The sequence below is a fragment of the Ornithodoros turicata genome, chromosome 8, assembly GCF_037126465.1.
Source record: "Ornithodoros turicata isolate Travis chromosome 8, ASM3712646v1, whole genome shotgun sequence".
In the NCBI taxonomy this organism is placed as follows: Eukaryota; Metazoa; Arthropoda; class Arachnida; order Ixodida; family Argasidae; genus Ornithodoros; species Ornithodoros turicata.
This window is the reverse complement of record NC_088208.1, coordinates 17587551-17613114: the sequence shown is the minus strand read 5'-3', so window position 1 is coordinate 17613114 and position 25564 is coordinate 17587551. Positions and strand designations below refer to the sequence as shown.

Here is a 25564-nt window from a genome sequence, read left to right as displayed (position 1 = left end):
CAAACAGACCGTTTGATGCCGTGACGATGGATCGAATGAACGAAGCATATCGCATGTAGATAATGTCACACAGATGATGTACGAGCCCGGCGCCCTCTTCATCGTTTTCCAACAAGCGTATTAGCCAATTAAAGTTAGCGCTGTTCATGGCATTGGAATGTTTGTCCCGATCTACTACAAGTGACCAGTCCCGAGAAGTAATTTAGTTATAAAGTCGTCACTCACTGACCAGTTAAACAGTAACTCTAATACATAAAGTATATGTAACTGCTTGCTCTCTTGTTAGAGTTACTTTAGTTTTTGATTCTTTAATTTGGCTCCGTGACATTTCCTCGAACGCCGAACGAATTAAATTTAGCGGTGTTCATGGCATTGGAGCGTTTGTCCCGATCTACTGCATTTCGCCATTTCGTCGAAAAATGGACGTTTCATCGAACGCCGTTTCATCGTATCGGTGACTGCCGTTTTTTCTTGCGGGAACGTGTGAAATACGTAAAAGGCTTTCCTAACCTAACCTTGGTCAGCCTCCCCAACGTGTGAAATACGTAAAAGGCTCTCTTGGCCAACCTTTGGTCAGGCGTCGACGAAACGGCGTTCTATGAAGTAGGCGGACACCCTTTAATATCAGAAGCTAGTCGCATTAGGGTGCTTCAGTACTAGCTCCCTATAGAGGGAGCTTGTATTCAGGTACCCCAAGTCGCATCTTCGTTCTCTCTACCGACTGGTGTTCATCATGAAAGTTTGTGTCAGAGAAAGAGTTACTATAGTTGCAGTTACTGGTCAATTGGTGAGTGGCGGAGGGAGGCGAAAGGGAGCCGGTCCTTCATATTTCGAGAAGGGCCCCTTGATAACGCGGTCCGCCCCCGGGTTGGCCGTGTCTTGGAATGCGCGGCCCGTAAAACGGTCGTCGGGGCAACATCGCTTGCGGTGTTGTTTCCGGGAAGATTTTTTTCTAAAGAATTGGTGAGTGAGTGACTACTTGTCCTGCGTTACTTCCTAAGACTGCAAGCGACTTTATAAAACTGGGATAGCAGTAAGCTGAACTGTGCACATTGTCAAATTTTATTCAATACTCATACAGCTATGTTAATTGGCACACAAAGACGCGAGCGCGATCTCTACAAATCAGGAGTGATAAGAGTATCATTCTGTGCAGTGGTCGGCCTTCTGCGTGTTATGCGGTGAAGTGTTCTCGGATTCGAACCTGGATTCAAATCCGGACGCCGGCTGTGCTTGTCGGGGTGTTTTCCTCAGACGCTCTAAGAGAAATGTCGGCACAGTTCCTCATGAAGTCGGCCTAGGATAAACGATCCGCTCCTCTTCGATAGTCCTGACTACGTGGCCGACTACGGCAAGCAGTTCCATCGCCACCACCACCTTATGAGTGGGGGTCCCCTTCACCCGTCAGGGTTGAATACCTCTCTCGCAGGGGAGGACTTCAATGATCATTGACGTCAATGGCCGTTGAACATGCGCCTAGCGCCATCAAGCGTGCGACGTGTCAACTTCTCAAAGAGCAGTGAATCTAATGCTACCCGACAGGTTGACACGTTACACGTAGGGTGGCGCTGCGGACATGTCCAATGGCCGTCGGTGTCAAAGATCATGAAAGACTGCACGTGCGACAGGGGTTTAAAGCACGCACGATAAACATACTCCACAGCACCGCGCCACATCTGTTTGCAGAAACCTTCCGGTAGACTGCGCGCAGGAACTGGGTTAACACGAAACAAGGCAGGAGGCAAGGTTCAGAGCCGGCAGGGCGTCTCGCTTCCGGAAACGTTTGGCAACCTTCCTGCTCCTCTGCCCTTCCTTGAGTCATAGTTACCGACAGAAGCAGCTGTTTCCCCGCCCCGCATTTGCACCGCAGATTGAAACGCACGGCTCCGGCCCATCGTTTCCACACGGGCAGGAGGAGCAGAAAAAAAGCTTGTTTCCGTCAGGGACTCATCGAGTGACACCAAAGATCACTATGGAGACTCTGCGGTGGCCACGGCGTTCGGCGTTCCCTCGAATTAAGTGCTCTGTCGTTCTTTCTCCTTCTCCTTTGTTTGTACGTGAGAAGCAACAATAAAGCAGCATTGTTGGGCTGCCTTCCTCGTAATGTATGTAATGATTTGTGAGGACTTCAGAATCCCTATTTCTTACACTGTAAACTGAAAAACACCCTTATGGGTGTAAATGGCTTGTCCTATAACTGACACCTCTTTTTACACCATATGGTCTTAGAACACCCTTTTCAGAGGGTGTATTCTGTGTAAGACACCCTTTGAAAGGGTGCTTTTCCTTGAAAATGCTTTATTTTGCACCCTTTAAACACCCTTCTAGGAGGGTGTAAAGTTGTTAAACACCCTCCTAAAAGGGTGTTTAAAGGGTGCAAAAGAAGGCATTTTCAAGGAAAAGCACCCTTTCAAAGGGTGTCTTACACAGAATACACCCTCTGAAAAGGGTGTTCTAAGACCATATGGTGTAAAAAAAAGGTGTCAGTTATAGGACAAGCCATTTACACCCATGAGGGTGTTTTTCAGTTTACAGTGTAGGGGTGTCTGTTTTCTTTATGGGGGTAGCCGAATTTGTCGTGTGACGAATTCAATCTCTCCTTATTATTATTTTTTGGTCAACAACAACAAATTCATCCTTATTTTTTTCTTACATGAACATAGTTATGTACGAGAGCTAACGTTAGCCTCAGCTCATGCACATACCTCTCTTCTTATTCTTTCCATCCGATATTTTTCTTTTCTCCTTTGATCTCTTTCTCTCATCCCCCTGTCTTTTGTTAGTTTATTAGTTTCTTTCTACTTTATTTTGTTTAGTTACTGTTGCTTACTTTATGTTCTACTTATATTCTTGCGGAATAACAACTCGGCACAACGTTTGGCTGACATTTTTGCGTTTTCTCCTTTCTTTTTCTCTTCTAATAAATATATGCCCCACAGTGTTAGAATTTGGAGTGCGTGTACCTGACGGCAATTCAGAGAAGTATATTCGTATGAGACGAAGATAAAGAAAATCAGATGGTAGACTCTCTATGGCGGGCTAGAAGACCATAGACTCTCTATAGCTCATGAAGAAACTCCAACGAAGCTGCTAATACATTAAAGCTTTCCTCAGGAAGTTATCCAGCACGGCGGTGTCAAGATGTCGTACACTAGCTCTCATTCGCTCTCCTCCTGAATACTGAACAGAACTGAACTGCACGGTACCTCCAGAGCTCATCGTATTATGGGTTCGGAGTAACAGAGAAGATTAATGTACGGCCCTTGTTCCCTTTATTCCTTCCCTTTGTTCTTTATTCATCCTGTCTAATCCACGAGTAGAACCAATGAAAGAGACCCTTAAGCTCCTGCGTACGCAAGCCTATAAGGTGTCCTTACCTGCTACAAAACAAAACCTGAACGTGCTCAACTGACGAGACCCTGACGAGGAAGCCTAACAGACAGAGTTCCAAAAGCAGATCAAGTGAGGAGATCCCACTGCGAGAATGACTAACCCGTGGCTTCCCAAAATTGCACGGTGAACCATGCTCCGAAGGTTCCAAGCGTGGGTGTGCCGACGTCCTATTTTGTTGTTCAGTTATTTCTGTACATTGTTATTTTTGACGGCAACAGAGGCGTTCAGATTTTTCCTTCGGGTGCTGTCGGCTGGCGTCCTCAAATACACGTTCGTATACTGTTAAACGTTTCTTAAGCAAAACTGACGTAATAATAATACAGTCGACCCCCGTTTATCCGGACTTCATTTATCCGGATCCCGCGGCATCCGGACAAAAGGCACGGGAACTGATTTTCCTCCATGTATTTTTTTCTCGTTTATCCGGACTTCAGCTTCCGGAATCGGACAAGAGTTCCAGGGAACGAAAGTAGAAAATTCTTATATCCAGCTTCAGTTATCCGGACTACCGTGAGTAAGAGGAGACGCTGACCAAGCTTCGTCACCCTTTTCGCTGTGTTGGGGTTATTCCCGTCACACGTCAGGGACCTACATTCCTCCGTAGGGGAGACAACCGTGCACGATGACCCCCTTTTCCATTTGTGTGCGTTGGGTCACGTTGACCAGTCGAGTAATTTGGAAATATCTCGAGCAACTGTCCGGTTCTAGAGGGGGGAAACTCCAACCCGAGGGCTTGCTGCTTACGGCCCGTTGGCCGATGAAGACATTCCCCTAGCTGAGCTGCGATCGCTGATGCAGAGGCTCACTGCGACTGCCGTAGATGATGCTGCGGTTTCTGACTACGTTGACGTTGATAAGGATGATGACGCGTGTGCAGCTATGACTGATGACGGTGGTATTGCTGCTGTTGCCTCCGATGATGTGCAGCAAGACGGTGCCGATGACGCCAGTGCAGCGCAACTGCGTGGCTCAACTCTATGCAATTAGCAAAAGTTTGCAGGAATCGATTGCATACACTATGTAACAGCTGTCATTGACGAGATTTCTGTGTTTTAATTAAACCTTGCTCTGTAGGACGTTTCTATTCGGTCATTTCATTTATCCGGATGCCCCGGTATCCGGACGATTTCACCGGGAACGGCACCGTCCGGATAAACGGGGGTCGACTGTAATAATAATAATATGCTAGTGCCATGCGGCCTTCCTTTGACTATATAGGCTAGGCAAGTTTGTTTCTGCGCAGCGTAGAGGGTAAAGTTAGAGGAAACCACGTGACAAGGTGTGATCAGTCGCAAGGCAGCAATAAGGGTGCACTCTTAGACTGGCATAAGTCCACAAAACAAACCAGACGTCGTAACCAACGAGAATTGGCCGAGGCACACCACACTTGTAGGGACGACACAGGCATCCTTTATTTCACTGAGTTGTTTGAAACCATTCGTGCCTTAACCTTGAAATGTTGCCCCCTTACTTGGGGACAACATTAGTCCCTATAAAGGGACTAATGGGGCAGCTGTAGTAATCATGCTTGCAGCGCCCCACAGCTGTGTCAATAAGAGGCCGCGCATGTGCCAGGAGCAGAAGTAAATGCTACCAGTGGCTGTCGGGTAAACAAGGGAGAGAAGGAAACTGGGGAGCTGAGCGGACAGCTCACGTAGTCACATACCGTATTTACGACCCCGACTCTCCCCGTGGCCTGCAATCGTATACAGAAATAGTTACTCTCCTTTTTTTTTTTTTTTTGACACGTTGGTGTGGATTGATTACGTTATCGATTGGAGGGAATTGGAGTCTGCACGAACGGTGCCCTAAAGGATGCAGTGCACCCCCAGAGGTAGTACTTTCTCCGAGAGACGCATGAGAGCGCGGCATCTTGGACTAAAAAAGAATGGTTCGGTGAAAGAGAGGTCCCGGAAAAAATGGTCCCGGAGTGGTCCCTCAATGTACAGGAGCAAAAGAACGACCTCACGCACCAGCCTGCGTGGCTCAGTGGTTATCGTGCTGGTCATGTCACCTCGAGACGGGGAGGTAGCCGGGTTCGAATTCCGGTGCCGGCTGTGTTGTCTGGGGATTTTTCTGGGTTTTCCTCAGACATTATCAAACATATGTCGGCAGAGTTTCTTTATGGCGAATCCGAGTGGTCGTTTCGTGGCACAAGGAAGCCGGCCTAGCACTCGGAAATTGGTAGGACATCAGCCCGAGCTGGATCACGTGAGCATTGCCAACCGAACATGAGTGCCAGGGAATCTAGCGGTTTTAGCCACTTGGATCACGTTAGGGCCCACCGCAGTCGCCCGTCTTCGGGCTCCGTCGTCTCCTAAACCACGTGAACGTCGGTGTGCGGGCCAATGAGAGCACTCGCCACAGTGCAGCGCGGATGTGACGTCACTGGATATAGTTGGGCAACCCACTGCTCGGTCTTTCCGAGACTGGGCGAAAAAAAAGTGCTAGCTGGCGCTTTTTTTCTGGCGTTCGGAGATTTATGGGGCTCGGAAAGCGCCACGCAAGCATGCGAGATTGCTTCGCTTATGACCACCCGAATTCGCCATTAGAAGCCGGCCCAGGATGCACATTCCCCCAGGGCGTCAGTCGTGACGCTGCCCACCACTGTGAGGCCGACAACGACAAGCCTTTTCACCACCACCACCACCACCATCACCACCCGTGCACGCCAGCGGCAGCATCTAGGTTGCTTGATTTTCGCGAAAACGTAACAGTTCCCCATTTTCCCTATATGACGTTATTTTCTGAAACCAAGTTCGCTAACCTACGCCCCAATTCATAGATGTGACTTGATCTCAACTTGACTGGCAGCTGCCTTGGAAGGGTGTCAGTGCACTTCAGAGACCCCTCCTCGGCTTGAAACGTTATTAGGCAACGAGCTCGACTTGACACGTATGGTGAAAATTTCAAGCCAGCGCTCGGGCTACCTTGAACCCCACTTGGGTAGAGCTCCAGTACAGGAGCTTCGGGAAGCCACATGTCACTCAGAATCTGGCCTTGCCTTCGCTTTACATTAGATGATGCGTCATCAATTTGTTTGCAGTAAACAATAAGCACTAAAGTATAATAAACAATAAAGTATTTGTTTGCCCTGTAAACAAATTGACGACGCATACCACCAGCAAGGAGACAGAACCATGTCATTCGGGATTATGTTTAGCTATCGATATGTGCTATGCGGAGAAGTTCTGTTTCAAGAGCGTATATCCTCAGGAAAAGTGAACAGCTACCGCAACACTGCCTTTCTCTGCCTGTCGGTGTGCCATTTCTGTGGCATTTCATCGAACGTCGTTTCATCGAACGCAATTTCGTCGAACATTTCATCGAATCGGTGGCCGCCGCTTTCTTGCGGCAACTTGTGACATACGTAAAAGGCTCTCCTGACCTAACCTTGGTCGCGCGACGATGAAACGGCTTTCGACGAAAAGAAATTTTTTTTATATTTCTTTTATTTTTTTTAATTTTTTTAAAATTCCGTGTTAGCGCCGCGAAGCAACTGTGGCTATGAGCGGCGTATAGACGGGGACAGATGAAGAGAGGACAGCAGGAAGGAGTGGGGGACAGGGGGGTTAGTATGCGTCCTGGGCCGACTTGAAGGGGAACTGTGCCGACATTCGTCTGGAAAGTCTTCGGAAAACCCAGGGAAAACCTCAGACAGCACAGCCGGTGACAGGATTCGAACCCGTGTCACCTCCCAGTCTCGGCGTGGAAAGCGATCACTCTAACCATTATGCCACGGGAGCTGGTCTTTCGACGAAAAGGCGTCCGATAAAATGGCGTTCGATAAAACGGCATTGATGAAACGGCGTTCCATGAAATGGTCGGACACCCGGTCTGCCTGTTCGCCTGATCTGTACCTGTCGATGTAGTGGACCTCGGCGACATCGTGTGTCGTGGTGGGTCTGCTCCATAGGCAACCGCGCCGAAAATGTTGACACGCTGTATTGATGAACGCGGAGAGGGTCTCTAACTAGTGGGAGAGTGCAGACGTCGTCCTCCGCACGGCGCGAGGCACCCCCCGCCGGGCGACAAAGTTGGCCTGTTGCCCGTCTCGTTGCAGGAATAGCGGCCCCATCTCCGGTTACGCGCTTCCGTCGAGGAACCCTCAAATCACCGCGTCTTCCATTTCCAAGCCATTGACTATCGCAGGATGACCGCAACGCCGTCTCATGTTTTCTTTTCTTTTTTTTTTCTTCTCATTTCGTTTTCCTGAGTATATTCCGAAAGAGTTTAAAACCCCCATTGAACATGCTGTTGGTTTTTGTGGGTGTGTCGTGGTTCAAACATTGATCGAACTCCACTACCACAACGCGACGTTCTTTGTCCGCGGGAGTTTACGACAGGGAAGTGTAAAAAACAACCTACCCGGCACTCATGAAACAGAACTTCACCGCATAGCACGCTCCTAGCCAACCACCATCTCGAATTATATCGTTATCTGCCGTGATTTGTTAAAAACGGGAGGGATACGCCTTTTTTGTGACACTTATGCTGTTCATAATTGTCACAACAACAACAACAACAACAACAACAATAAATGAAGAAGTGACGATGACATGGGATGTTTCCCCGTGGTAGCCACAGGACCCTACCCCACTTCACAAGTGGTTAATATGAGAGGATGAATTATGGTGAGAATGAAGGCGACGACAGGCGACAAAAAAGGCGTACGCCTCCCATTTTCAACAAATCAGGGCAGATAACGATGCCATTCCAGATGATTTTTGGCTCGTGCTATGCGGTGAAGTTCATTTCTAAGAGTGTAAATCTACTCCAATGACCCACCTCCCTACACTCAGGAACATTCTCCCTGCACTCACAGAAAGGAGGTTACATTGACACACCACACGAGGGGGGAAAGGGTCACAAGCCGTCGGGTGACCTCTTCGGTACACCGGTTCCCTTCTTTTTTTTCTCTCTGTGTGCGTGTACCTAGCAGCCCTTTTTGGATTTTCGTTTTCGATGAGATAGCTCTGGTTCCCGCACTCACCGCGCGTGTTTGTTCCGTGGGTAAGGCTTGTAACCTTTCCCCCCCTCGAGTGGCGTGTCAATGTAACCTCCTTTCTTCGCAGCTTTGCGCTCAAACTACGAGCCGTCAAAAACGAGACGGAGCCAAGGGCTCATTTTCGGCGAATTTATTTCGGCAATTGCCATTGCATTACGAGTGGGATTATGTGTTATACTGAGTAAAATGACCACGGGGAACCCATTTCCGCAAAGAAAACGTTAGGTTGCCTTGGGAAATTTCGGAGTTAAATTCCAGAAATTAACTTTCCGTGAACTGAAACGAAATAACACACACACACACACAGATAGAGATACGATGATGAGATGGGGCTGATGCCGGCCAGCAGGCTGGGCGCTGCCCCAGTGCCACTTGTACGTGATGAGAGATGATGATGGATATGATAAGGGGTCCGGTAATCAAAGCAGGGTGGAGAGGCCTGTTGATGACATGAAGTCCCAGAGGTGACGCAGACCTTGGCGTGTATGAGCTGAACTGGACCATGGGCCCAGCACCTTGCCTATAGTAAAGGGGCGATGATCGATCGCATGCAGTTCGAAATAAAAATGTTACCAATATGTGGCAAAAGTTATTGGCAGAAAAAATCCTTTGGCCGCATGGGCTTCTCCGGGGCCTACGTTTTTTTGTTGTGAATTTCTATCATGGTTGGTGGACCACCCTGTATATTTAACGTGTGTTCATCCGAACCTTGAGTACTCCTCGGCAATCTGGCACCCGTCACAGTCAACCCTTTCTGCATCTTTTGATGCCGTGCAGAACAAAGATATCCGCATCCTCGGGCACCATTGCTCACGTCCCAGTGTAGCACAACTTTCTTAAGAACAGTTGAAATATGGCGGTCGTAGAAAGAGCCAAACGGCGTCGAGATTTGAACCACCAACCCAATTGGCCCAATTGGCCCACTATTGGTCCAATATACCCAATATACCCAACAAAAACCCAGTGTAGCACAACTTTCTTAAGAACAGTTGAAATATGGCGGTCGTAGAAAGAGCCAAACGGCGTCGAGATTTGAACCACGTATCTCTCGATTACCGGTCGAGCGCGTTATCGCGCATCGACAGATCCGTGGTTGAAATCCCGCCGCTCTTTGGCTTTTTTTGACGACGGCCATATTTCAACTCTTCGTGTTCCCAGGCACATTGAAGTTGTGTTCTGATTGGCCCTTTGTATGTTCCAGCCTCAAAATAATTTTACTTACTTTATTAATTACTTTCCACACTTTCTTAAGGAATTCCATTGACCTCCTCCGTTTATCAACTCGCCGCAAGATGTTCCGGCTAATGCTCCTTTTTTTTTTCATAAAATATATTGCCACAACGAATCGTTCACATCTGTTCTTTTACCCACTCGCCAAATGATGCGTCCTTACGTCCGTTTCTGTCGTACGTACGTCACCCCAAGCAGGACAACATTCGTGGCCCAGTATTAGTCAAATATTTTGCAATAGAGACCCAAGATTGGTCAAATATTGGACCAATATGGGGCCACTATTTGCAACAGAGGCCCAAGATTGGTCCAATATTAGCAATAGAGGCCCAAAATGTGTCAAATATTTGCAATAGATACCCAAGATTGGTTAAATATTGGACAAATATTGGGCCAGTATTGGCAACAGAGGCCCAAGATTGGTCAAATATTGGCCCAATATTGGTCCAGTATTGGCAACAGAGGCTCAATATTGGTCAAATATTTGCAATAGTGACCCAAGATTGATCAAATTTTGGACCACTTTTGGCAACAGAGGCCCAAGATTTGTCAAATATTGGCAATAGAGGCCCAAGATTGGTCAAATATTGGCAATAGAGGCCCAAGCTTGGTCAAATATTGGACAAATATTGGGCCAAGATGTGCTGCTGTGAATGGTGAATATCTGTGTTATGCATTGAAGTTCTCCATTCGAAGTATAGCCAGTATACGCTCCCAAAACAGTGGGTGGGGGTGGAGGGGGCGCTGCTGAAAGAGCTTGCCGTTGTCGACCTCACAGAGGTGGGCAACGTCACGACTAACGCTCTGGGGGGAACGTGCGTCCCGGGCCGACTTCTAAGGGAACTGTGCCGACATATGTCCGACAGCGTCTGCGGAAAACCCAGGAAAAACCCCAGACAGCACAGCCGGCACCGGGATTCGTACCCGGGTACCTCCCAGTCTCGACGTGACATGGCCATCCCAAAACAGAGGGGGGGGGATAATGGCAGGATAGGCTCGCCGTTGTATCCCAAAACAGAACTTCACCACATAACACACTTTGATCCAATCATTGCGTCGAATTATGCAGGGTGTGCACCGGGGTGTAGGAAAAAAAAACACTGTGCGTCATAAGAGAATGGAAACTGCAGAATATTGTGCGAAGTCGCGTGTTCCACCCGCCTGTATTTTTCGTGATGGCTGATTAATTAATTAGGCGCAATTAAGTAGAGCACTTTTTAATTGTTCGTCTTAGGGCCGATATGTGAGTAGGGTAGTTGTAGAACGCGTCGAGAAAACCCATCGCAATTATTTCCTACAGCGTACGCGTTGCGCATATATATATATATATTTTTTTTTCCTGACTCCGCGAACTCGGAAGTGTACCACGAGGCGAGCGCACCAACGCGCGCGCCTCGGTTTCAGAGCTCTCGAGCGTACGGAAGAACTACTACATAGACCTTCACCCGAGAAACGTCATCATGACGTTGGTAGACAGACCGAATCCGAAACACATCGGAAGGGGAGCGCTGGGTTCCACGAATGTGCACTCGTTCGCTGCCTCCTATTGAAAGAAAAGTAGGACCGATTAGGGACCGTCGTAATCCCCTCAAGACCGTGGGTTTCGGGCGCGACCTTGTTCGCCCCTAGCTTCTAGCATAGTTGAAGTCTACCAAATTGGTGGCGCTGTCGAACACTATGACGTCATTTGTTTACAAACAGGGAGAGGTCTATTCCTTATCTGCCGAGAAGCGACCTTCTTTTTCTCTACGCTTGAGAGCTCTGAAATCGAGACGCGCGCGGTTGGTGCGCTCGCTTCGTGTCACGTGGCACGCTTTCGGGTTTCACGGAGCCAGGAAAAAAAAAAAAAAAAAAAACTCCACACAAGGCGTACACTGTAGGAAACATTTGCGATGGGTGTTTCTCGACACGTTCTACAACTTTCCAATTCACATCGCAGCCCTATAAGACGAGCAACTGAAAAGTGAGGTAATGAATTGCGCCTAATTAATTAATCGGTCAAGGTAGAAATATACAGGCGGTTGGAAAACGTGACTTCGCACAATATTCTGAAGTTTTCGTTCGGCTATGACGCACGGTGTTTTTTTTAGGCCCCGGGGCACGTCGGCCTGGACACCCTGTATGGCCGTGGCTTGTGATTCGAGAAAGAGGAGGGGCGTATGAGACTTCGTGACACGTGACAGATTTTTCCAAATTGCCACAAGAAAGGATACGCCTGCAATTATCTACAGATCAAGGGAGAGTATGATATCCTTCTGAATGACAGTTGCTTCTCAGCGTTTTATTGCGGTGAAGAATCCTAGACCGCAAGGTTAAAGGGCACCAGTCTCGAGTCTCTATCTTCGAAATGCAAGCGTGAACGAGCAATTGCACTTGCCAGATAATGATTTTCGCGTGGTGTTGCACCCGTTAATGGCAACATATTTTACTTGTGGTGGACTGGGCAAAATCAGGCACGACCTCCCACATTCTGGCAAGAACACGTTAAATCAAGTATACTGTTCAGTTTATCACTATTACAAGTCTATAAAGTCCCTTGTAGCTCCCAATATTTCAAGTTCCAGGACGACGAATATCGTTAAAGTAATTTTGCTAATACGGTTCCCCTACACGTTTCGAGAAGCACACTATGTATATCATGCTGATCCCCCGACGTCGAGAGGTCCCCTGATGTCTGAGACCCCGCGCTGATCACCCGACGAGACGAGGTCATACGCGAACAGGTGTACTGTAAACGTGGACGTACACCTTGGCTCGCTCCTGGTAATGTTCTTGCTACAAGGCGAAAGCTGATACCATTCACATTATTGTCACGGAAGGTGCAACTTTGGATCCGAATCCAAAGCACCCCTGCAAGCACCCCTGCAAGCAATCTGACACCCCTTGTGCGAAGCCCAGCGATTCACTCTAGGTCCCGGCAATGCGTGCATTGTGGGTATATGTGAATGTGAACAAGAAAGAAGGACGCGCGACTTTGGGGGCAGACAGCTGCACACGTGCAATCACCCGTCTATTTCAGGAACTGCCGGCGGAAACGTGCCCTTTCCATTTCGGGTCACCACAGCACCTCTTCCCCCGCAGCTGACAGGGCGACGCATGGGACCTTCGACTTGGAGTTTACCAGACACAGACATGTCATGTGCACGACAAGGCCACAGAAGACAGCGAGAGACGTAGTCCATAAGTAAACAATGTCCTAATTAGTCCCAAGACCATCTAAACCTTAGCGGGTGAGAAGCCGAGGGAAACCCTCGGACTCTGTGAGCTGGGCCGACTAAGTCAGAAAGGTGTCGGCATGACAGTGTCGCGCCATTCTTATGATGGATTTAAACATGACAACCGTTTGGATAACAGAGCCTCTTTGGATTGGATTGGATTGGTTACATAGAGGAAAAAGTAAGATGGTGGTTTCACAAATGTGGAAGTCGCTATTCACAGGGACGCTAAATAGCTCATGGCAAAGCGATTGAATGCAAACAGCTCCACCTAAAACAAAGCGTGCTGCAATAAACGACATGACGTGACAATTAAGAGTCCACCAATCACAACTGTGCTCTCGCCAGACGCGGCCATGAGCCGCATGGGCAGCCACTGGTAACCACAGAATGCCTCTATTTGAAACCTCTATCAGAAGCCTCTCCACAGTGATTGGCAGGTATCCTGACTTCACAAGCCTATACGTACGAAGTAGTGAGAGAAGGCTCTAAGAAGACCTCAGCTTAAGCTCCACCTACTCAGCTCAGTGAGTAGGTTGCGTCTGCCTAGGCATGTGGAGGTAAAGAGAAAGGGGAAAGAGTGGAAAGCGAAGAAATAATGGAAAAGTGAAAAAGCTTTGCGAAGCTATATGAAAGGGAAAGTGTAGGCACAAACTGAAGCTGTAGAAATGCTGTCACATGATTGCTGATAGGACTTACTGTCACCATGCAAAATATTTCAATTAAAGCCACAGCCGATTATTTATCACATATATAGTTTATAAAATAGTATTACTAATCGTGACGTCAGCAGATTCGAGTTTTTGTTCCGTAAAGCTGTCACGACAATACTCGCCACTGATTCCACTGACGTGATCGGCCATTCACCGTCGCTATGGCGTATACACTGCCCCATTGACCGAAGGGAATTCTAGGCAAAACGTATTTTAGTTATTTTATCTCTGTAAGTGCGAGACAACTCAGACAGTAGTCGTGACGTCACTCCCCGCTCCCCAATTTGTGTTCAACCCGCACTGACGTCCAGTTGGAACATTATTCTATTTTCCCCCTCTTTAAGTGTCAAGAAAGTGGTCTTGTTATTCAGATCTGTTGGTTTGTTGTGAGATGCAGAGTGACTATTTCCCGTCTCTTTTCAGTTTACAGCGTGTGGGAGGGGCGTTTCTTCAAATAAACATTTTCTTACTTTCTTTCTTTGCTCCGTAGACGCAACAGAAAGGTATAGTGTTAGAAAAGGTGTTATGAGATTTATGAGATGACCCATCTATAATAGTGTTGCAAACAGAATACAACGTTCCCCTTTTTCTGAAATAATGTTTCCTGCCTAATATACGCTTCCCCTTTGCGATGGTGCTTTATAGATGTGTGCAATTGGACAAGATGTTTACGTCCGAAAAAACTTGCTGTGTACTTTTGAGTTCTTCATAACATTTCGCTCAGTTGCTCTGTATAATATATTTCGCGCGTGTATGACCATGTAAAACTGGATGCAAAAGATGCGAGACGGTCACTCCGTCGCCGTCCATGCCCACCTTTCAGAATTGAGGATAGACCTCTATCCGAGAAACGTCATCATGACGTTGGTAGACAGACTGAGACCGAAACAAAATCGGAAGGGGAGGGCTGGGTTCCACGAATTTGCACTTGTTCGCTGCCTCCTATTGAAAGAAAAGTGGGAACGAAGGTCACGTCCCTTTCAGGGACCATCGTAATCCCCTCAAGACCGTGGCTTTCTGGGGCGACCTTGTTCGCCCATAGCTTCGAGCGCAGTTCAACTCTACCAAATTTGTGGCGCTGTCGAACAGTATGACGTCATTTATTTACAAACAGGGTGAGGTCTATTGAAATAGTCTTCCAGCACCCATTACAGTATTTTCCAAGTGTCACATTTCACACGTGCGGTTACTGAGGTCATGTTCTTGTAGCTTTGTAGCATTTTCTTCTTGTAGCATTTTCTTCATTTGAACAAATGTAATGTAAGAATGTAACAACAAACGCAATATGACTAGGTATATGGGGAGCTTCTTCGCGGCATACCCTATCCCATTTGCAGTTGTGTTGTACGACTGACATGAAGGCGCGTGGAATGTATGTATACGTGCAGATAAGAATCCAATTAATGACCCTATAGAAATGTCCAATGCTTAACGGGCAACGTCTCTAGGAATATAAAAAGTATAATGGGAAATATGATCGGCTGCCACTAGTACAGGTCAAGGAACATGACCTGCGCTGTGTACAGCCGTAGGATACACACGACCGTTTCGCTTATCGGATGGTTTTACTTATTTTCAGAGACTACACGTCAGAAGAACCGTAACTCGTACCGATATCATTTTGTCTCTTGACGCTTTGCAAGTGGTAGTATACCGTTTTTTGTTACATCTAGCTCTCTCCTCAGAAGGAGACGTGCTCAAAGTTGTAGTGTTGCTTTTTGTGACACCTAGCTAACTCCTCACACGGTTACGTGTTAAAAGTTGTAGTACTGCTTCTTGTGACACCTAGTTCTCTTGATGATGATGATGATTGATGATTGAAAGAAAGAAAAAAATGGGGATTGTAGCCCTCATCACGAGGGCCGGCTACCCCAGATCACCTAAGGAAAGGAAAGGAATTCCAGACACCTCCACCATCACCCACTGGACATGTCGCGAAGCGGCGACGAACGCCACAGACAAGTCATAGCCCATCTAACAGCTTGGTGTCCCTTAAAAAGTGTGTAACGGCTCGCAAAGCTGGCAGTTGAGTGCTCATTGGCCATGGGCGCAGCACCTTCTGCACTCCGAAGGGTCGATTGTCAACCCGGCCTAACGCGGCTACAACCTAGTTCCCTTCTCACAAGGATACGTGTTAAACGTTGTAGTACGGCTTTTCGTGACTTCCAGGATCTTCTTCCTTACTTGTTTCTTCTCACTAGGATACGTGTCAGAAGCGGTAGTACGCGTTTTCGTGACACCTGGCTCTCTCCTCACAAGGAGATGTATGTAAAGTGGTAAGGCTGTCATTCCGTGCCCTGCTCACGACAGGAGTGCGAAGTGACCGAGTGAGGTTCTATTATTAGAACGTACCTTTCTACTGGAGTTGATATTCCTTGAGATTGAGGAAGACCAAGGAGCAAGAGTACAGGTCTCATATGCACCCTACTTTTATGTTCAACAGTATACCTTCCTACGCTGCCTCGGGACAAATCGCTGCTGTTTCGTTGGAAGTCGAGGTGGAACAGACGCGATATTGACCTGCGGTGTGGGGAACTCGGTATTCTTCTTTCTTGTTTTTCTTCGCTCTCTCTTCTTTTCCTTTTTTTTTTTTTTTTTTTTTTTGCACGACCGAATTTAGCGAATCTTCAAATCAGCCTTTTCTGGAAATATTCTCACGACTTCATTTTGCGAGCAGAGTTTTGCAAAATGAGCGGAAGGGTATGCCATACTCTAGTGGCAGAGCTTCACCGCATAGCAGGCTTGTGGTCAACGAGAAATCATCTGCCGACTATTAGCGCCAACGGAAATTAGATTAGATTTTTTTTTTTTTTGCGAATGTCGGCACAGTTTCCCCTGAAGTCGGCTCAGGAAGCATACTAACACCCCCTGTCCCCCACTCCTTCCTGCTGTCCTCTCTCCATCTGTCCATATATGTACGGCGCTCATAGCCACAGTTGCTTCGCGGCGTTAACATGGAATAATAAAAAAGAGGTTTCACAGTCCATTTCTGCTCGTTTGTGCGTTTGATGGATTGAGTGATTGATCTGAATGAAGAATAAATATAAAAGGAAAATTTTGCTTATTTGTTTTCAGATATCATTGTAGTACGGCATGTACGTACTTTGCAACAAGGTAAAGTTAATGTGTAAGAGTAAATGTGACATACACCATACACCTTTGTCTCTGGCTAAAAAAAAAAAAACAGATAAAACACGATACGCTCACTTGACAAATTTCTGACGTTCAGTTCAAGGAACGATATTTCTTTCGATGAACTCACCCACTCTACCTCTTTCCTGTCTGTTTGTTTTCTATTTTTTCTAGCTCTGTTGTTCCACCCACAAACGCGTTTTGGAGTAGCCAGTCCTGACTGGATTCGGATTAACATCTCCATATTTTTCTTTCATTTCCAATCCAATCCAATCTTTCGAAGAAAATCTGTTCAAATAGTTTATAGTACGTGGCAAAAGTTTCCAGTCTACTGATCACTCCTGTTGTTTGCGTACTTGTTAGTAGCGTGCTCCGCTTATTAAAGCTTCTTGACAATGGTTACTGGAACAGCCTGCACTCTTAAAAAGAACTCAACCACGTAGCAAGTCCCAGACAAGCATCCTAGCACATGTCACTTTTTCTTCCTTGATTAATTTAAAACCGGTGGCGCACGCTTATTTGTGACGACTGAGCAGCAGTCATGTCAATTTCCACAAAAAAAGCTACGTTGTAAGAGTGCATGCATAACTTGAATTAATCACTTCACAACAACAACGACAACAGCCAGATGGGCGACTATGGGGTGAAGGACCACTCACTTCTTGAACGATTTCTCGTAACCTCTCCCAAAATAGAACTTCACCTCGCAGCACGCTGAAGGCCAACTGATGCACAGTATGATATTATCTCTCTTGACTTGACGAGAGAGCAGAGCGTACGCCTTTTTATGACACTTAATATCAACGTAAGGTATCCCCAAAATGCATATGCCTCCAAGTTTCAACCCTGAGGGTATCGCAAGTAAGTCAGTAAATAAATAAATATATGTATATGTATATAAACAACCAATTGGAGAGAACGGTGTCAGTCAGCAGGATCGCTGGCGAAGCTATTTTATGACTGTAGGAGAAGCAGCACGACAATACGTAAGACAGGAGAGGGGTCACATGTCGTCTGTGGCAGACACTATAAATAACTCATTCGTTCTCAAACAAAGAAGCCACGTTAAGAAATGACTCCATAGCTTCACACATTATTTACGGCTTCTCAGTGTTGTTGTTGTTGTGGTCCCGGGCGCAATGCATGTCAGTAAGGCTGGGCGCGATCCATTATGTGATCCAGCGTGCTGGGGCGACTTCATGAGAAACTCTGAGAGCACGTTTTCTCAACGCAACTTCTCGAAGCTTACTAAGCAATGGTTTTCTACGTCTTCTTCTTTTTCTTAATTTCCGGTATCTACGCGTCAAGCTTCACACCTTTCTTCGGCTGTTTTGCAGTGCACCCCGGGGTGCAAGATGTCTGCTACGTGTCCGTCATGTCCTTAGGAATGACAGCCACGTTCGGGACGCGGTCCTCTGCCCAGTCCCAACCGAACACGGTGTGACGAACCAATGGAAAACGCGAAGGGCAGAAAATTCAGCTGGCGATATTTTGAACAGAGGCTGTTCTTCTTCTGGTTGCTCAGAAGAAGAACGATCTGTTTTCGAAATATCGCTGGCTCTCGTCGTGAAGCACTTCCCTTAACAATGAAAAGTTGTTCTTCATAGTGGGTTTTAACGGTCTACCGTTTAAGGGACCACTAAAGTGCTAGAATTTCTGCGTGCGCAGTATGAAAGAAAGCCACTACCTTAACATCAACACAAAAGGATCGGGTTTAATGGGTTCCGTCGTTCGTGGTTCATGCGCGAAGTCGCAATTTACGCTTTCCCTGTTCCTCCCCTTCTCAAGAAGGCCAACAATGCGGAGCGGGCTCTCATTGGTCTCCTCAAACGATTTGTCCAATCATCGCGGAGGATCTTTTGAGGAGACCTATCCCAGGTCTCGCCGCATTGGCGCGCTTCTTGAGAAACAAAGAGAAATCTTACAGTTCGGTTTCGGTTTCGTTGTGCTGGGGTGGCCAGCCTATACTTAGTCGCGAGTCAACACCAAGTTTTTTTTTCTGTCCTTCATCATCATCATCATCATCATACAGAACATCTATTTCCAATACATCACAATTCAGTTAAACTTATCTTATCATCATAATCATCGGTTTCTTTCGCTCATCAATAACAAACGGTGCAACCGATGACTCCTGTTCCTTTTATGTCGATATTAAGGTAATGGCATCTTTCATTGCGCGAGGACATATTTTGCGCTTTAATGCCCCATCATGTAACATTGTCAGCCTTTTTGAACTGTTGGCTCATGTTTCCGCGGCAGCGCATTATTTTCTTGACTTGTAAGGCAAGAAATACCAAGTAAAAAGTAAGTAAGTGAGAGGGAACTCAGTACGGAAACTCAACACGTCGTGCTCCCCTATCTGAAACCTATCTTGTCAACGCCACAGCGATTCATTTCGATGGACGTCCCGAACACACCGAGGCTCAGCTTAAGCTCCTCGCTGAATATTTCCGTTTCCGCACGAGTAATTTCCGTCGAAGCGGAAACAACGTTTTCCAGCGTATAATCTGCGTTGAGTTGTGGCTCGTTGAGGGCGTTACCGCTTGAGACAAATTGATTCTCCCACCTGCTGCCACTGTGGTGCTCTTGAGGATCTGGAGCACATTCTTCTTCATTGCCCTCACTACGAACCTTCCCGAACCACACTCTCCGAGTCTCTTCGTCAGCTGGACTCTCGCCCTTTCTCCCTACCGAAATTGCTTGGTCCCTGGCCCAATCCAGCCCAGCAACGCTCTGCGCTCAAAGCCCTTCTGACATTTCTGGACACCATCGGACTTCGATCGTTATTGTGAAGGGGCTCGTTATTTTATTCCCCCCATTCCACCCAGCAATGGGGTAGAGTATCGCCTGTTGCGATGAAACTCCCCACTCTCCAAGGCCGAAAATAAAGTTGTTGTTGTTGTTGAGTTGTGGCTCTTGTGTGTGTGGTTGCAGCGTCCTTTGCGGCCCGGTGTCCACACTCCATATATATTTATTGAGGTGCAACAACATTGGAATATTGAATATCGATACAAATCGATATTTTAAATAGAATACAGGTAAACAGCGATTATAATATCAACTTAAAACATCGATACTTCATCGGTACATATCGCCATTCAGTGCCAGATTTGAGGGGGGGGGGGGCAGACGGGGCACTTGCCCCGGGGCCCCCACCACAAAGGGGCCCCCACCAGAAAAGGTCTTGTCCGAGGGAAATCTGTTTTGCATGCCTGAAACGCAACACTGGAACGGAAACTTGGTAAAAATCTGTCGAACATGAGGGATCTCATGTTCTGACCGGTAATCAAGAAGATGTGGGTTCGAGCCCTACAGCTGGCTAACCTTTTCAGTGACTCCTATCTTTCATCGTAAAAATCTGTCCTCCGTCTACGCATATAGACCACGAATGACACATTGAATAGACATAGAACACACGAGGGAGCCCCCCGCCACTGTAAATCTGGCACTGTCGCCATTGTATACCGATAAAAAACAGATATCCCACAAGGGATCGATGATATAGGTGTTTTGTCGATATATGTACCGATATCCACAAGAAAATATTGATACTCTATTATACCATCGATGCTTTCAGAACGTCGTTATCTCTCACGGCTCAAGCTCTCATGTATTCGGTCGACCCAAATTTGTCGTTTTCTTTCGCTGCCCGTTTGTCACGCCACCTTAACTCCCTTCTGCGGAGACACTCCACAATTCAAGCGCATGATCAGACGCTGCGACGCAAGCTTGTGTTCCACCTGCGGTGTTGTGGCGAACACCAAGCACATTCTTACGGAATGTGCGCTCTACTGCCCGCAAAGGCGAATACTGTGTGACGAGCTTGCCCGTATCAGCAAGAGGGAGCTCAAATTAGCTGCACTCATAGGCCCCTATGAAGATCCTGTGCTCCATCTTATGGATCTTCACCTGTTCATGGAGTTCGTATCGTCCACTGGATTGCTTCCAGACGCTTTAATTCCTTCTCGTATTTTCACGCTTTCTTCATCATTTTCACATGATGTTCCACGTACAATGGGGTAGGGTACCCCACCACCGACGTGGAACACGCCATCTCGTAGATATCATCTATTGTTATTGTGGTTATATCTCTCGACTAGGAAATATATCGGTCCTATCGAAAACAATGGCAATATGGTTCCATCCCTCGCATGTTAGTATGAACAAACATGAGCAAACATGGCAATATATTAGATTATCATTAGTTCTTTTGACATCCTGTCATTTCAGGTGTTACTGCGCTGCTGCTCAAGTCCACTAATATCCTTGCAGAAATCTTTACGCTTTGCCTATTTATGATTAATTGCTCCGATTCTTCAAACCTCAGAGTGTACAGGGGACGTACTTATTCCGTACCCATTGCGAACCGTACGACGTACCCATTCTGTACCAAATTCTCTGATTCGTTAGCTGATCGATTAGCTCGCGCACGAGTGAAGAGTAATATTTTCGTAACTCAAAGGATAAATAATCCACGTTTGCAGAGCACCAGTACACCAACGTGGGTTTCACACGCATTATGTATCGGTACATCGGCACGAGCCTTACCATTCATCTCCAACGATGTTTTTTTTAGTAAATTTGCACTCACTTACTCGCTTTTCAATATTTTATCGCTATCGCATACCATAAATACATGGCTTTTACTTTGAGAAAATGCAACTATATATGCCCCAGGGTAATGTCAGATAGTTTCTAAGCTCTACGATATCTTAAATAGCATTTAGACTATCTTTCGAAGGAAAGTCAGCTCCATGAGCTTTCAAACTTTGTAACTACCGTTTTCGACGGTTTTACTAGCTCATTAACTGAAATTACATTAGCTATTTAAACTTTATGAGCGCACATATTCTCCATCGAGTTGGCGCTCTTTGGTACGTGTAGGTGTTACCGCCACTAAACACTTAATTACATACGCACACATTTACACGCAAGTACCAAGCAATACACTCTTAAAAATGAACCTCACCGCATAGCACGCTCCTAGCCAACCATTATCCCGAATGACAACGTTCTCGCCCCTGATTTGTTGAAAACGGGAGGAGGAGCCTATTTTGTGGCCATTATGCACGGCACAAAATAGGCTCCTCCTCCCGTTTTCAACAAATCTAGGGCGAGAACGTTATCATTCGGGATGATGGTTGGCTAGGAGCGTGCTATGCGGTGAAGTTCATTTTTAAGAGTGTACGTGTATGTCGACATGCAGCACGTGCCGCTGGGTAGGACGGCGGATAATTTCGGACACCTGGAGTCTAGTGACCTGCGCGGGAAACCTCCGACACATTATACTCGAAGCAAGGTTACACAACGTGTGTGTACACGCGATACGGCTGCCTTTTAATTGTATTTGCCAGCACTGGAGGACTATACATCACCTGTCATGTAGCAGCTGAACAGACTGCTCTGTCGAGCGCATTCTTCGAATTCTGGGACGCTTATGAAATTATATTTTACAGCTATTACAACCATCGATATAAAGCGAATGAAGAAAGCTGCAGGACGGACAGGACGCAATCCTTCCATGAAAGTGGCATAGGCACATTTCATGACGGCAAATAAATGATGACATGCTGCATGCTCCATGACATGATGACATGAAGTGCTTCACCCCTTAGGTACGGTACCCTCTACCCATTACACATAATGGATATTATATGAGGGGTGTGACATTAGTGAGGGGGGGGGTATATTTATTAGAACTATAATGAAAAAAAAAAGGAAGAAAGGTCAGCCCAACGGGACGTCTGCTATTTCGCAAAAAAAAGAAGTAAGAAAGAAAAGAAGAGAATTAGGAAATAAAGGATAAACTAACAAACGGTGAATGACGGATGAGACAGATTAAAGACAAAGATGGTGTGTAGGCCGTACAGAATACACAGCTCAAAGATTATGATCATGCTCGTATCGCTAAACCCGAGGCTAAGCTCGGTTGGTGTGGTTTGATTTGCTTCAATGTCCGTACAAAATCGCGATACACTTTTAGAAAAGGTGTATCAATGGGGAAGGAGTGAGAGGGGAATGTTCTCCGTTGAAGTCTCTTCCCTAATGAGTGAGAAAGGAGTACTAATGAGCATGCAGATTTCGAAGTACTGGCGCCGGAAAGTATAACATCATGGTCTCGCGAGGACACTGATCCCCATCAGAAGCGTTCCGACTAATTTGCCTAATGATCAAATCGTAGACGGGGGTGAAGAGTATACTGTGGCAGACGCAAAACACGATTGCACTCTAAGCAAAGAGCGGGGGAAAAGGGGGGGGGGGGTGTCTCGAAGCGAAAAACTACACTACGTCATGTGGTAAGTACCGATATCGATAAAGTATCAATATGTTTTAGTTGAATGTCTATTGATATGCAGTTTCGAATATCGATATTGATGAATACTCAATATCGCTATGTGTCTTGATCTATAGTACTTGTTTCCAAAAGTTGCGAACCCGATTTCTGAAAACGTGTTTTGGCGAATAATTTATGGGGCTTTCTCATCGTCTACAGTGACCGACAAGTAAGATTCACTTAACGTTTTGTCGTTACGGTTTGCTGAAAGGTTAGTTAATTAAATTAATGTACATATAAATCTATAACCTAATAATGTTATGTATTGAAAGACCGAAGTTGGGATCGAATGGCTACGGAATTGTAGTGAAAGTTGAGAGACATAGGAGACTGAAGACAAAAGTCAAAAGTAGGGATAGCAATGAAATATGTCCCGACGTCTACTTTGCGGCGGAAGGCCCCCCAACTATATAAATGTTATATAATAACGTATTGTATATAATATAAATTGTATATTAAATTAATAATTAAGTATAAATAATAGCTCAATGAATTAACTGCTTTAAATTAAAAGTCACCGAAATATATTCTAGATCTAAGACCTCACGGATCTCTCTACCTGAGAGAGATTCCTTTTTTTTTTTTTTGTTCACCTTCATCTTTATCAAATAAAGTCAAGGTTTAGACAAATTTCGAAAACATTACCAAGGAAAGGAGAAACGAGAACACACAAGAGTTGACCACATGTCCGCGTGAGCGCACACTCACCAACTAACCCCTCGCACCCGATGCTGAGAAACGGCAAATCCAAACATGGAACCATGGGGCCCCCGATGCACCAGGGCAGTTGGCAGGTCCACGTTGAAGGCCCCGGTGAACGGACCGACAATCCACAAGGCCACGCACATCACCAGGCACGCAGGCATGGCAAAGTCAGAGCACCACCGCATCCCAGAGCGCTATTTTAGCTACTGGTCCCCCCCGAATCCAAGACTTGGTAAGATCCTCTCCCCCACGGAGAGTGCCCTCTCTCTCCCCTCCCCCCTTCGTCCTCCTCGTTGCTTCCTTTCGCCCCGTCTTGAGTTTCAGTCTTTCTTCTCCCTCTCACTCTGGGGTGTCGCAAGATGGGTGCTAAACAGAACTGGGAAGTTACTCAAACGACGTAATCATGGGAGTTCTTGGTAACGTTTCGCTGAGACTCCCATGGGGTGATAGTCACAAACAGCTCACCTACGCAAGCCTGCTTGTATTTTGTTTATTTGTGCCGCAGTTGTGCTGCGATTAGAGCTGCGTGACTTTGAAAGTAATCAAGGCGATGGAAAAGTTATTGAAAACAAAATGAAGTGTAGGACAAAAGGCCACACACCCTGATAAAGCCCCATTGCATTGCAGTTACAGCAGAGTACAAGCAATAATAGCCTTCATATCCCACCTCTGTCTGTGCGCCGTAAATTGAGTCGCCTGAACCTCTTTCATAAAATCTATCACCACAACCCTTCGTTGAAGGAATCGCTCATTCTCCCACCTCATTACATATCGCGTCGCGTCGATAATAGCCAGAAAGTGGGTATTCATCGCTGTGCAACTACAACGTTTTCTGAGTCCTTCATACCTAGAACATCGCTTCAGTGGAACCAACTGCCATCATCATTAACATCAATAACTGACGTTACACTCTTCAAGAAATCAGTAGCAATTCATTACTCTGCCAGTGATTAGTTTTGCTAGGCCACCTTGTCTGCGTGTTTTCTTTTTCTTTTTTTTTGCATTTTTATGTTATGATTAAAATTGCCTTGTATGTGCCTGTCGTTTCTTCTTTAGTTTCTTGTCCCACTCCCCTCTGTAAAGCTTATGCCCTGAGGGTACCAAAATAAATAAATAAATAACTTAGTTAAGCTAAGTTCAACAATGTCATAAACATTTGCTTACAGTTACAGGTTACCACTTACCCTCTCTTCCATATTTTTCTTCGCGTATACGTCAGTCCAACCATCCGGTTGCAGGGTCGGTGAAGTAGGGACACAATTGGAACAAATAACAAAAACCAGTTTATGTACCTGACAGAGCTAGGGAGAAACAAATAAACACAACTTTATTTTAAGAACCCAGGAACGAGAGATAACGTAACATACCGGGTGTCTCAGTTAAATCCCCGGGCTAAATAATTCGCGGGTGCACAAATCGGAGAACTTTCTAGAGAGAACTGATGTTCTGAGGCTGGAACAACATAGAAGGGACAATCACATACAAGGCCTCAAGTTGCCTAAGAAATTAACGATGAAAGGTGGAAATCACTGAAAAGGTTAGCCAGCTGTAGGACTCGAACCCACATCTTCTGGATTACCGGTCCAGGGCTCTACCAATTGAGCTAAGCTAACGCGCCTTCTCAGCGATTTCCATCTTTCATCGTCAATTTCTTAGGCAACTTGAGGCCTTGTATGTGGTTGTCCCTTCTATGTTGTTCCAGCCTCAGATTGATTGATTGATTGAACAGAACATCAGTTCTCTCTTGTTCAACATTTGCCGCTTGCGTCGATCCCTGTCGTATGAATGTGTGTATGAGTGTGCAAAAATGTAAGAGTGAAAGGAGGATGAG

At 46.3% G+C, this 25564-nt stretch overlaps 1 protein-coding gene across 1 annotated transcript in view; it reads right to left on the bottom strand.

Annotated features, from left to right (window-relative positions):
- LOC135366568 (integrin alpha-PS2-like) overlaps window positions 1-23919 on the bottom strand; it is an 86173-nt gene extending 62254 nt beyond the window's left edge. Inside the window, exon 1 of the mRNA XM_064599318.1 lies at window positions 23737-23919. Within this exon, the coding sequence (XP_064455388.1) occupies window positions 23737-23918 (182 nt within the window). The 5' untranslated portion in view covers window position 23919. The remainder of the gene's footprint in view (window positions 1-23736) is intronic.
- Window positions 23920-25564: the final 1645 nt, after the last annotated feature.